The 14849-nt window shown below is 35.6% G+C and overlaps 1 protein-coding gene across 2 annotated transcripts in view; it reads right to left on the minus strand.

The window, feature by feature from the left end:
- Nucleotides 1-1290: 1290 nt before the first annotated feature.
- Nucleotides 1291-14849, minus strand: part of LOC150089059 (uncharacterized) — a 144400-nt gene continuing 130841 nt past the window's right edge. For both annotated transcript variants that reach the window (XM_090369795.1, XM_090369796.1), the window contains exon 7: nucleotides 1291-6723. In XM_090369795.1, the coding sequence (XP_090225921.1) occupies nucleotides 2627-6723 (4097 nt within the window). In that variant the 3' untranslated portion in view covers nucleotides 1291-2626. The remainder of the gene's footprint in view (nucleotides 6724-14849) is intronic.

The following is a 14849-nucleotide window of genomic DNA, read 5'->3' on the forward strand; positions in this document are numbered from 1 at the left end:
GAATGATGTAACATTTTATGCTGATGCCCGCTGCTTACTCTACTGAATTAACGTTAGTGAAATTAGTATCATACTTCAGTCCAAAATATTTAGCATGAACAATGTCATGTTTTATGCACATGCCTGCTACTTACTCTACCAAACCAATGTTTGGAAGAAGTTGGCAAAATCCAAGCCAATAGCCTAATTACCCATTTGATTGTAGCTATTTGTTGAATAATAAAATTGCAACAATACAAGTATTTGTATTGTTGCAATCCACATTTTCGTTACACTCCATTGTTAGGTGCAGCTGTAGATGTTTTCAAGTCAATAATTTCCTGAGTAGTGAAAGGGACAGAATGCCACACTGCTATAGCTTTTGTCTTCAATGATGCCAAAGTCAAATGCAAAGCGTTGAGAGTATCGAGCAACCCAACATAAAATAAAGATGGAGGTAGCAGTGAGTGTGTGAGAATGACAAAGACAATCGAGATTGCGTAAAAGGCAAACAGAAAATCAAGCATTGGATTTAGCAATGCCTTCAACCAGCAATGCCACTGTATCTAACAATAATGTACCCGAAGTGAGTATTAATTATGTACAACGGAACATTTCTCCAATTGCGGGACAGATAAGTTTAAAGATCAAGCTCTGTGTCCTTATGCCAATTACTATTTACATAAAAATGCACATAATGAGTTTGAAAGGATATTTATGAAAAATTATTTGTTCTGTATGCTACATTTGCGATGATTGTCTATGGTTTGAAAACGACACAAGGAAACCAGCTGCTAAAGATGCATCAGTACTAAAATAGACAAAGTCTTGGAGTCTAAAGTCACTGCAGCCTAAAGCCTGTTTAGAGCCTAAAGTCACTGCATTTCCTAATGTTGAAACAGGAAATGCAGTGAAAATGTTTCAACAATAGGAAAAGCTTCCTTCTCTGCCTTTCTCTTGCTGAGACCACACACATGAGGGAGCATAAATTCAAGTTGAGGAAGATGGTTGCAGGATAAACATGTGGAAATTTGCCTTCAGGCAGCAAGTGGTTGATTGTTGGAACAGGCTTTCATCTGTTGTTGTGGAAGTACAGTTTGAATAAATTCAAGGAAGAACTAGACAACTGCTTGGAGAGTATGGATGTCTAAGTTTTTTTTTGTTTCTTCTGGCTGATGCTTGCTTTCTTGCATCATTTGTTACTACTAACTACTACTATCACCACTTGGATATTTTTGTTTTTAATTTTTCATTGAGGACAAATTCAATTCTCAAAAAGAAAATTTCAGTAAAAAATACTAAATAAAACAGTCACTGAGGAAAAGCTTTATTGGAGGAAAAATGTACTGAAATGCGCCATGATTTTGGAGCAGTTACGACAGCCCGGTTTAAATGTTCTTGGTGTATTCATATACAAACATCAAAATAGAAATAACTTGGACATGATCTGAGTTTACAGGTATACACAACAGGTTTCTGTTTACTTCTCTTCCTTCTATCTGACTTTTCTTTTTTTTACATAATTTTATGTTTAGAAAAGTAGGACTCTTGTTGCACATATCTGGAAACTCAAATCATATCCTTATTTGATTTTTACAGGCATACAACAAGAGCCCCACATTTCTTCCCACTGTATTCTTTACACAGTTTCAATATTACATATACAATGTGGAACCAACTAAATTACATACATTATATCAAATATTTTTTTAATATATATAATACTAAATATAAAATCTTTTGTGATAATATATATATATATATATCTCTCAGTTTAATTACTTTAACTAGCACACATTTGTAGTTTTACTCAAACAGCATCGAAAAAAGGAACTACCTGCCTTGCAAGTAATTTGGAATTAACATTCGCTAGACAAAAAGTTCCTGACAGCATAACTTCAAATTAAAACTGTTTGAAAATAGCTGCCTTTCCAAATTTCAGAGTGATAAGTTGCAACCTATTACAGTATTAAAGACATAATATAACAGCAAACATTTTTGATTCATTTTACTATTGCATCATATACCGCTAGATACACAATTACAGAAATAATATTCCAGAATATAGAAGTGTTTTTAATACTGTAATATACCCTTACTACCCATCTCTTGAAATTAAGCAATTTCAAATAACTGCAGCATAGCAAGAAATTGACTATAAACCACATCACCACTTGCTACAACAAAATCTTGAACCATTACTTTGCATTTTGTTTATCACATTTTTATTGAAACTATTTTACACTTTTTTAAGCCTTGCTGCCATAAGATAGGTAGTAAGCAACACTCTGATGGATCAAAATTACTTTAATGTATATCAACTATTCAAAATAAACTAATATTAAAATTTTCATTGTCCAGTTTTTTTTTTTATATATATATATATAAAACTTTACAAAGAAAATAGCCAAAAACTTCACTGAAACCTCGAACAGACAAAATTTGTTAAAAAGGCAACTGCCAGAATATTGATGAGCAACACAACAGTTGATCCATGCTGCAAAATGGAGCCTGTGCTGTGTGGATGGAAAAGTGGCAAAGCCAATGCACAACATGTAACCTCTGACTAGAGTGTCTTTGAATTTTCTGGTCTTTGCCCAACTACCTAGCGCACTTTCTGGTTTAATCAAACAGAAAGGGAAGCTCATCAGTGATGCTCCTCAATACCATCTGGTGCTACAGCAAGGTGGACGACTTCTGTTTCTGCCTTCAGCAATGATTCTGTAGTGCTGGATATAGTCGAGGGAATAGATGGACAAGCCAGTATATCGGGAGTTCCTGCTGCAGAATCTGCTCCAGAAGTTTCCCTCTTGTTGATTTCTAAAGAACCTTTTTCTTCAGGCGTCTGAGAATCTTTGGGATTTTTAATGGTACTTTCAGTTATTGTTTCAGCTTTGGGTTCAGCCTTTAGGTTAGGCAATGAGGATTTGGATACACTTCCACCTTTTGAAGTATTTTTGGTTTTCATGTCTCTATTATGGTAACTGGTTTTGTTTGGTATATGTTTAGATGCGGTTAGAAGAGGTTTTTGGGAAGCAGATTTTGCATCTGTTTTATTCCCCAATGAAGAAAACTTTGAAGAGGGTTCAGGTTTTTTAGCAATAGTTCCAGTTGGTGCCACATTCCGTCGGACCACATCTCTAGGATGAGGAGGCACTTTTGCAGTAGAAGAGATTTGTTTGTTTACAGTTTCTTTAGTTAGCTTCGTATTGAATCTAGAGGCAGAACTCCTTGTCGTTGTAGAAGTTAGTACTTTTGGTTTTGGTTCACTAATACTAGTGTGAGACAATGTTGAAATTTTAGTTTTGTCTGTTTTAATAGATGGAAGAGTTCCCCTTGTAGAAAGTGGTGTGCTGGTGAGTGGAGCTCTAGGATGCGCTTTAGGAGGTATATCGCCATTCATTTTCAACGTATTTCCAGGCTTGGTTTGGGGATGACTAGATGTACTGTTTTTAGAGCGATTTGTAGGTGCACTTAATGGACGTGGTGGACCAGAATGCGGCCGTGAAGAGGCAACTGATGGGACGGATGGCCGAGCTGATGGCTTGGATACTGATGAAGAATTTGTTGGAAGTTTGTTAGATACTGTTTGCTGCTCCTTTGTCAGGGGTGGACGTGAAGCCTTTGTAGTAGTGGACGGTTGGGAAGAGCTTGGCCTAGGAGTGGAAGGTAATCTGGTACCTGAAGTACTGCCAGGTTTGGATGCTGCTAATCGTGGTGGCAATGTTGTTGGCTTTTTAAATGCAGAAGACTGAGCGGTGTGTGATTTGTCCTGAGCTGTTCCTAATGATGACACCTTTGTACTAGACATGGGTCTCTCTCTTTTGTCTTTTCCATCTAATTTCTTTTCTAATGCAGGTGCTACAAGTGATTTTACCTGTTTTGGTTTAGCTCTTAGACTTGATGCTGGTTTCTGCAGTGGTTCTTTCTTGGCAGGTTTAGAAGTACTTTTTAACATTTTCTCTGGTTTCTTTGTTTCTGCACTTGGAATATCTGTTACTAGTGGTACTTTTGTAGCTTCTACAGTAAGTTTTCCATTTTGTGCTCTGTCACCTTTGATATAACTCCACCCACCATCCTTTTCTGAATCTGTATCAACATCTTCAGTGACACCTTCTGCTTCAGGAACACCATCAGGAATAGCTTCGATAACAGCAGTACTTCCTGGCAAAGTATCTTCAGTTAAAGAATCTGAAGGAGTAGGTGTTGCAGTTGTTTCTCTGACTGCAGATTGTATTTCAGGGGGTAAATCTTTGGCTATGAGAGGTTCTGACAGTTCATTTTCAAGTAGTTTTGGTGGTAATACTTCATCTTTGCAATCCTGCGGAGCAGGAGGAGGAGGAAGAAGAGGAGGAGAAGAACATAAAGATTCTACAGCCATTAAATCATGGGTGCCTTGCACTTGTTCTTGACTACAAACATCTGGAAATAATGGATGAGATATATTCAAAACTGTTTCCACTGGGGAAGATGTTGCAGTGGGTTCTGGAAATTTCCCATCTTGATAATGGAGACTTCTTTCAAATTCTAATGCATGTTGTCTAAGTATTCCTTCGACTCCCATATCATTTGGAGATATTATAGTCCCACCTTTTGCAATCACTTCACTAGTTTCTAAGGAAGCTTCTTTTTCATCTACCTTCATACAGCTACTCTGATCAGACAGCGATAATTGAGACACATCCCTAATGATTCCACTGCTTAAGTCATCTAATGGTATAAAACTTGCTTCTGCCACAGGATCTGCAGCATTACCTGCAGTGAACTGATCTGTCATTTCATATTTAAGCTCATTTTTATCTTTCAGCTCCAAGGTTGGAATTAATATTGGATGCTCCTGATGATTTATTTCGTGATTCAGCTGACTTTCGGGGTATTCATATAATGCTTCTGGTGTTTCTAAGGGACAGTTCCCCAAATTTACATCGGTTTCGAAAGCACCTAATGGTTGAATACCACATTGAGGTGCATCTAATTCAATTTTCTCATTTATTTCAGGCTGAGACACAATGCTCTCAATTGGTATGCCATTACTGTATTCCAAACCACACTCTGAAGTATTAATATTTGTCACATTTTCTATGGAATTTGCAATAAAAGGCATACAGGTTTCCTGAATGGCTGGTGGTACTGTGTCTAACATCTCACTTTCTACAATATTTTGTTCAATTTGAGGTACTGCAATATTTTCTGTTTTATAATCTACTAAATCCAATAGGGAATTTATATTAGGTGATACTGTGGTTTCTTGGGTAGGTAATGGAGCTGTATGTGATGGATCTGTGTCATTCATCATGAACTGTGGTGTATCATCCATGTAATTTGGTGATATAGTATCTAACAATAAAGGTGCCTGTATCATTTCAGGTAAATCAAGAACTCCCTGCCCTTCCACTGTTGGTGGGCTTTCATTCATCTTCAAGTCAAATTCACCAAAAGAATGGTTTTCATTGATGCTTCCAATCAAAGGAGTTTCTGATGTTTCAAGACCAGTACCTTGAGAAACAGGCAACACATTTTCCATAGAAAAAGGGTCATCAGAAATGCCCTGATCTATTTGAGAAGACCTGGCCAAATCTGGTATTTCTTTTCCCAACAATAAAGGTTCCTCACTTGAAAATGCTGTCTGTTCTATACTATTACTGGTATCAAGATTTTCATCTAACTTTGTCTGAAAAGAAGGCAAAAGTGGCTCATCAATCAAGTATGGCAATGTGGTGATAGCCTCATTTGAAGTTGGTTGCTTCAGAGTGTCTTCAATTTCATACAAATCATGACTGTCATGAGTTGGCATGAAATTCATTGGTGATAATTCTTCATCCAAATCTTCCAATGGGCCTTCTTCAAGACCACTATCATCATAATGAATATTTTGTGGGGAAGTTATATTAGTAACTTGCTGAACAGCTGTTTCAATAGCAGTGCTTACTATTTCTGAAGCCATATCCACTGCTTCAGTACGATCAACATCTGGAGAAACCAGCAATTCACTATTTGACTTAGATTCCATTGCCTGAGAAAATTCTGGTGCTGTCGGAAGGCTGCAATCAAGAATTTCATTGCCTTGTTGCTGCTGGGTAAAATGTGAAATATTTTGAGACTGGGTGATAAGGGCATTTCCTAGTTTTTGCGCAGCTACAACTTCATCTATAGGTGGTGTGGGAAGTTCACTAAATGCTGTGGCTTCAGGCAGAAGACCTTCAGCAACTGGCCTGCTAAAGTCCTGTTCATCATCACTTATTGGAAAATGCATGTTATTTATGTTGTACTGGGTTGCAAGAACTCTCTGTGAATGACCTGGTGAAAATCCCCAATACAAATCTAATATATCTGGTTTTACAGCAGCTTGTTCAGAAAAATCCATACAATGGATGTCTGAATGATCTTGGGCATCGCCATTTAGGAAAACTTGTGACTGTCCACCAAATTCAACAGGAGGGAAGTGAGCTGCATACTCTGGTGCTGCCTCAATTAGAATGTCCAAGTCCTTGAGAAAAACTATAATGGTAGTAATATTATCACTAGAACCTTGATCCTTTGCTTGTTGTACTAATTTTGAGGCCACATTTTGTGCATCACTGGGATCTTCTGCTAGATAATGGTAAGTTGCACTTCCAACATCAGAAAATTTAAATCTATCCCATAAGCCATCGCATGCCAGTATGAGAAAATCTTCACTTCCATCCAGAGGAATGGTAGCTACATCAGGCTCACTGGTAATAAATGGCTTGTGTTCAGCATCACCTGTAATTAAAATAAAAATTGCAATTTTCTATTAAACAATATATATATATATATATATATATATATAAAAATACAAAATATGAAAAAAAAATGCAATTTGGTTTCCAACCTTTTGTCTTAAACAGAAAAAAGCACAAGAGGGCCAGTTTTTACTGTTAAGAAAATATATTTCTACTTATTTTTAGTTTAATGGGACCTAAAAATGCAACAATTTTATATATACAATCATTTATATATTTAAAGAATAACAATGGGTAATTATGGTTTAAATATACTGAATGGTGACAATGACAATTGCCAATGAGCAATGCCAATGGGCCATTCAATGTATTCGATCAATAACTGGCAATTATTATTATATAGTATGAATCAGAGCTGTAATGTTCAATACATTCTACGTTGATGTTAATATTTGTAAAATATTAATATCAACGTTGTGTTAAATTGGTTTTTAATTATTTTTTACTCTAATGTAAGTTTTTTGATTTTTTCGTTTTAATTTCTGGAGAGTATCATATGGAAGTATTCTACGTACTATATTGAGGTAAACTCCTCTTATTATTTTACAAATATTATTATTATGTAAATATAAAATTGTTTAAGTTTGCTTCTCTAGGGTGGAAGACTTTAGAATGGACTAAAGGTACATTGCTTTTCTGTTCGTAGCTTAAAAAGTTTCTTTTATTAGCTTAAAACATTTATTCATATTTAAATGTTTTATATAAGAATAAATTTTATTATATTATCTTCTATTGATATGAATCTTATGTGTGCAGGCTAGAAAATCGCAAGCTTTAGCTAAGTGGTTTCTGATGCTGCCTCCATATAGCAACTATCTTCCTAAGAGTTCTCAGTGATTGCAGTTTGGACCTTTGATAGCTTTGGCCCAAAGACATACTATAATGGGAAATTTTTACACGACTCTAGTGAGAGTAAAATACAGATTTTACAATTCTTCATCCAAATCATATTATATTAACTTGAACGCTGCATACTTGCTCGTATTATATGAATTTCAGCTTGTTTATAGTTTCTTCATAAAGTAGGAATTGCAAACATGACAGTATTTCAACAGGTTGCTTCAACAGTCATAAGAGGGAACAAAAATTTTTCAATATGGTGGGTGGGACCCTAAGCATAGTTCCTGTACTTTAGTTCTTTCACAAGTACTTTATTAGACCTAAATATGGGTTTCTTGGATCTTGAAACATCTTGTAATGAACTATATACTGAAAATTTACATTTCAATAAATTTATCATATATGATAAAAAAAACATGAGCATTTACTGCCATCCTAGTAGTTGTTAACATTATTTAAAATGTCTAATAAATAAATAAATAAATACTCTTTCCAAATACAAATAAAATAAGTTAATGTGCTATATGTGTGTGTGAGAGAGAGATTGGCTGAAATTATTTTAAGTTGTCTGTAATATCTCCTCCCTTGTTAACTGCACTCCAGCTATAAAATGTGGTACTTTGTCCAAATAATTTCTGAAGTTCATAATACCCAAGCTGAATCTCTATTTCAGTCAGGGACTGTCTTTTGTTACTGTGGGTAAAGATTAAAAACTATCATATCAGGATCACCCAAGAGCCCTCTCAACTGCCTATGGATATGTTCAAAAATTTAATGTGTTCTCCGGTTGATTTGCCTGTTTTTGCTGGATGAAAATCCTGAGTTTCTGCGGAGGGGGGACCTTGTTAGCCTGAGACTGACTGATTCAGCCAGGGAGTGAAAAAACCCCATAAATATTCCTAGCATTATTGATGGGATTCAAACCTGGGCCTTTTGAACCCAGTGTATGAAGGATGGCAATTATAACCATTGTGCTATCCACACAGTGTGGGTAAAGATTACCTGCTACTTGGAATGGAATGTTCAACCCCATAACATCTATAGGGGAAAAAAAAAAAAAAAAAAAAAAAAAAATTTTCATTCCTTATTGATAATGCAGGTAAAAAAAAGTATGGAAATTTTATTTTTTTCTCCCCAGGAAATAATATACGTTGAGACATCTCCAAACTATTCTGGAGCATATAACTTCTCAAATGAAGTGCCAGTAATACTCGAATATCACTCACACACACACACACACACACACACACACACACACACACACACACACACACACACACACACACACACAGAGAGATAAAACAAATAATCAATGTACCATAGAAATATTACAAACAGCAAAAATAATACAATTAATATAAAATAATAATATAAACACATGCAAGTCTGAAGAGGGGGGAAAAGGTAAGACAGAATAACTTATTCTTTATCTTGTGAGTAGGTCTACAAGGCATGAAAACTTATAACAAAGAGGAATTCTTCCCTTAAACATTTCCCAAAATGCATTAAGTATCAAATAGCATGTGGTAATATGCTCCAGTTGATATAGCTCCAAAAACACCCAAGCTCACCATACTCCCCTGTCCAATAATTAAAGCCCTGGCCTTTTCCTTTGACCACCAAAATTATTGTATTATCACTCAATTTTATGGCATTATGGTCATTTTCCATTATAATATGACAAAATGTAGTATCAAAAATATGACAGTTCCTGGGAAACATATTGCCCCAGGAAGCTATAGCAAAGTCTTCCACAGTCTTAAATAATTTACAACTGTAAATTATAAAGCAAAGATAAAAAAAAAAAAAAAAAAAACATTAGTGATTTTTTTAAAACCTAAAAATTAGGTGTGTTGCTTGAGACCTTGAAAAGGTGAGAATAACTACTGCATAACTTCTGACATTGCTTTGCCACTCCATCAGAACACTGCATAATCTTTTCATGGTAGATGATCTGTGCACTTTACTAACAGCAGCTCTATGCGGCACGTGGTTACAAACACTTCATAAGGGCTAAGTCCCAATGCTGCCAAATTTATGAGGTTCCACTGTATCCCTATAAATATTGTTTCTCAAAATTGACATCCATAATTCCATCATTTCCTTTTAAACCAGTTAACATACAATTAAACTCCAGATTATTCTTCTTCTTCATTAATGCTTTATACAGTGAACTCTCGATTTTCCGGGATAGATGGATAATCCGAGTTCCCGGATAATCCAAAAATACAGCAAGTCCTCGACGTATGTAAGAGATATGTATGTCAGGGACTTCTTACGTAAGTAGAGTTTTACGTAACTAACTCGAAAATGACTAATAAAATATTGCTACTATAACCCTGATACCAAAATACTTATATATTTTTAATTAGTTCAATTAAAAACTTTATCTGGGGACAACGGCAAAGTAGCTGGAGTGGCACATAAGAAAGGAAAACATAAAAGGAAGGAAAAAAAACTCATGTTATTGTACTGTAAAACTGATTTGTATTTCGTATCCTTGGTTATTATAGTTAACTTCATTAGTGCCAATCACTTCACCGTTTCTCGCATTGTCTTTATACTTTATTGTGTTCACCATTGCCACTGACAAATCTGAATTCCGCACAATACTTGTTAATGTTTGGATATTTTCATACATCGTTATTATTTTAATTTTCTGATCCAATTTGATCGCTTTCTTTTTCTTGGTAGATTTACTAGTACCACTGTTACTTATTCTCTTAGTCGGCACTGTGATAAGTCAAAATTAAATTTTCTGAAAAGGACTTCACAGGGTTAAGACGAAAACTCACTATTAGACCTCACATTTTACTAAAGCACATTTCTGGAGGTGACTGCCATAAAACAATAAAAATAATTTGTACTTTACGGGTTACTGGGCTTTTCTGGTAATGCAATTCATTATAAACGGGTAGTAAACTATCTTATTGCATTTGCGATAATACCGATAGCGGAATTCTGTGGGTTTTTGCATTATTGTGGTGAAATGTGTGTCCCCCTCACTGAAATCTTCAGTCATATAAAAAAAAAAACATAAATAACGTAAGTCTGAAGCCACGTAAGTCGGGAACTTACTGTATCAAAAAAATGTTCGGCAACCTATGTAAAAAATATGGCGATAAATAAAAAAAAAAAACGAAAAAAAAAAAAAAACTTACCATGCACTACTCGTGTATTGGACATGCATTTATTTTTTACGATGTTGATTTTAAATCTAATAGCTTCCCTTTGTTTTTTAAAATGTTGCGTATGGTTTGGTTACCAACATTATGGTTCTTTTGAGATTTAACAGATGCACAGTTTTCACACTTTTGAATAATTTCAAGTTTTTGTTTAATTGAAAGCATAACTCTTGCGTTTGCCCATCATTTTTGCAATTTCTAAACAAAAAAAAAAAAATTCCGACATCCCTGACAAAAATAACAAAACAAAATCTGTCCTTTTGTGGTACGACAGAACACAACAATTGACACGATGCACTAAAACTAAACATTTGGTTTTTTTTTTTTTTTTTGAGCTGTGGCTGGGACCCCGCTATCAGAAGATAGCAGGGTTGCAATATAATAATCTCCCAATGACGACTTATAATGCCACTTCTTGTCACTTATTTACGACTTGCAAACATTTGTTCATACCTATTCTAGTCATTACTTGAATTTTAAGATTTCTGGTTGATGTTTTTTTTTTCTTTTTAATTTGGAGTTGAAGTGTCCCAGTTAATCCGCTTCCTGGTTAATGTGATCTCGGTAAATTGAGAGTCTGCTGTACTTGCAAAGAATACACTTGAGAAATAATCTCAAAATATACTTTGGAGAGAAGGAATTAAAAATGATAGACAAATAAAGGGATTTTTTGAGGGGAGGGGATCAAAGTAAAGGCAGAATTAAGTTTTCTATACGGTGCAGACAAGCAGCAAGGAGGGCCCCTTGTTACCGGCTGATGATTTATCAAAATCTTGATAGGAGGTTATAATTCCACTCTGTACGGCAATTATGAGATTACACCTGTAATACACTGTCCAACACTGGAAACCCTACCTACTGCCCAAAGAAAGACATGGAGTTCCTTAAAGATCCAAAAATAGGCAACATACTTGGCAACGTTACTAAAGGACGCCAAGCGGGACTTTGAATATATGGGCTACAGAGCTCTGTTAACAAAGTAGCTTAAACTTAAGAGGAGATATGATTGAGGACAATATGGCTATTCATGGTATTAAGTGATACTAGACCAGAAGACAAATTCAAATGGGGTTTCAGGGTAGAGAACTATACACCTGATGGTAAAAGTTCTCTTAGCCGGCAGTTTAATTACTGTAATAAAGATAAGTTAGAGGATAGTTGGGGCCAATGACTTAGGTAATTCCAAAACGCCTGTAGAAAGAAGGAAAAAACTGTTTCTCTTTTTTAAATAAAATTTCATAACTGTTCACAGAACAAAAAAAAAAAAAAAGTAGCATTCTGTTACTTTCAGTCTGTAGCTGTTTCTCACTAAATATTTTCATGCTTTGCACAGCCAATTTTTAACTCAACAATTAATTCACCACTTCAGTTTATGTTATTAGTTTGCTTTTAATTTATTTTAATATTTTACTAACTATATAAGGATTCAAATAAATTTATAACAGGTAAGAGAAAATCATGTGTGCGATTTTCTCAGAAAAACAACAAAAAGAAAAACAGTAAAATTCTTTACTTTTATAATGGACACTGCTCTACATGGACTAATATTATTAGCAGAGTCCCACAGGGTTCACAATGCTGGGCCCATTGCTGTTTTGTGTATTTATTAATGATATCAATGAAGGTATATCAGGCTTAATGTCCAAGTTTGCATATGATACAAAGGCTGTCAGGGTTGCTAATTACAGTAAGATAGTATGCTACTGCAACAGGATCTAGAAAAGTTAGGCAGATGAGCTGAGAAGTGGCAAATGAAGTTTAACATTGACAAATGCAAAGTACTGCATATGGGTAGCAGTAACCCAAGAGAAACGTACCAACCGGGTGGTACTACACTCAGGGAGGTAGAGAATTAAAAAAGACCTGTGGGAAATTGTGCAGTCAGATATGAAATTCTCTGAGCAGTGCAGATGGGCTGCCAGAGCAGGTCATGGAGTTTTGTCAATGAAATATAGGAATTTTGCCAGCAGAGACAAGGAGTATTGCATACAGGTCTGGAGGCCTCATTTTAGGAAGGATGTAGAGTTGCTAGAATGAGTACAGAGAAGGGCAACAAGATTGGTGAGAGGAACAAAGGGGTGCGCTTACGAAGAAAGGCTTAAGTTCCACAAGTTGTAGCACCTGCAAGGTAATCTGATTGAGGTGTATAAGGCCTTGAATGGTTTGAGCAGGCTCAATGCTGACACGATATTTCTGCTTGCTCAGATTAAGTACTTGAGGGGGCATATATTCAAACTGAGGAAAGACAGTTGTAGAATAGATGTTTAGCCAGCAGGTAGTTGATTGCTGAAACAGACTTCCATCTGTTGTGGAAGCTGATAGCTTAAATAAATTTAAGGCTGAACTAGACAAACATTTGGAGTGACTGGATGGGTGAAATGGGAAGGGTTTTTTTTTTTGGCTGATGCTGTATAAGCTTGCTTTCTTGCATCATATACCTCAACTAATGCTAACCAAGATAGCAGACAATTCACGTGAACAACTGCAAGATGCATCCTCAACATTTTAATTGCACTTGACAAAAGTAATGATATTCAAGATATGGTGCAAATTACACTGTTTCTTCATGCTTGTGATGACAATTTGAAAATAACTGAAGAGTTTATGGAAATGATTCCCATCCATGGAACTACTACCGGGGAAGATACTTGTGACGCCGTATGGAGCATTCTGGAGAAATACAAGCTTTCTCTCAAAAGACTCATGGCTGTGACTATCGATGGCACTTCAGCAATGACAGGCAAAGTCAAAGGATTTGTATCAACACTAGGAGCAAAATTGAAGGACGAGTACCCAGACAAACAAAAATTGCAATCTTTCCATTGCATTCATCAGCAGGTTCTGTGTTCAAAAATACTGAAAATGGATTATGTGCTCAAGAATGTGAACTTCATCTGGTCCAGAGGACTGGATCACCACCAGTTTGCTCTCCTTCTTAAGGACCTGGAAAGAAAAATTGAAGGGCTGCAGTACTGCACAGAGGTTCGTTGGTTGTCTTGCCACAACATACTAAAGAAGGTTTTTTTTTTTTACTTTTGGAAGAAATAATACTGTTCCTAGAAATGAAAGGTCAGGATGTATCGCTTCTGAAGGATCAGTCTTGGGTACAATGTCTGGCCTTCTAGTAGATATTACAGATCACCTAAAAGATCTAAATATCAAACTACAAGGGAAAGATCAGTTGTTGATAACAGACATGCACGACAGTGGCAGATTAAGGCACGGGCTAGCAGAGCCTTTTCCCGGGGAGCCATTCTTTAAAAGTTGCCAAATTTCACAAATCATGAAAAAAATAAATAAAATAAAATAAATAATATACACACACACACACACAGCAGGCCCCTGTTATAACGCGGTTCGCTTTACGCTGATTCGCTATAATGCTGTTCTTATATTATAACCCGTATCTGACTATAACGCTCTTTTACAGATTGCATTTTTGGCATATTTAACGAAATCGTTTCATTTGATGGAGTCGATAGCTTGAAAACGAATATAAAAATACGGTTAAAACATTTCCCACACCGACTTGAGAAATATTCCCACACTCAGTGAAATTCTCTCGCGCACTAATTTAATTGAAGTTCCGAGATCAACATTCTAAAAAATGACGAAGTATATTGCTTGTAATATTTGCATTATATGCATTTATCTAAAGTCTAGTCATCACTCAGTACAGTATTAGACATCGTGTGTAATGGACAGTTTACTTGAACATTGTATCATAATTAATGCAACCAACGCAGTTACATTTTTGAAGAGTTAATAATGGCCAATAAGAATGAAAAAGCAACAACGTCTGGGTGCAGTACGAAGGCTATAAATGTAAGAAAAATACTACTGAATTTTAAAATTAAATTAGACGTTTTGAAGCGAATCGATTCCGGTCAAAGACAAGCAGATGTGTGCCATAATTTAGGATTTGCAAGTTTAACTGTAAGAACAATTATAAAAAAATAAAGAATTAATTTTAGCAGCGGGAAAGATAGCTGTTCCACTGCAAGCAACTAGGGCTAGGTCGGCTATTAGGATTGAAATCGAAAGACTAACTAATTTTACTGAAGATAATATCCAATGCAGA

This window comes from Mastigoproctus giganteus, chromosome 3, assembly GCF_048544385.1.
Source record: "Mastigoproctus giganteus isolate SK-2022 chromosome 3, ASM4854438v1, whole genome shotgun sequence".
NCBI lineage: Eukaryota > Metazoa > Arthropoda > Arachnida > Uropygi > Thelyphonidae > Mastigoproctus > Mastigoproctus giganteus.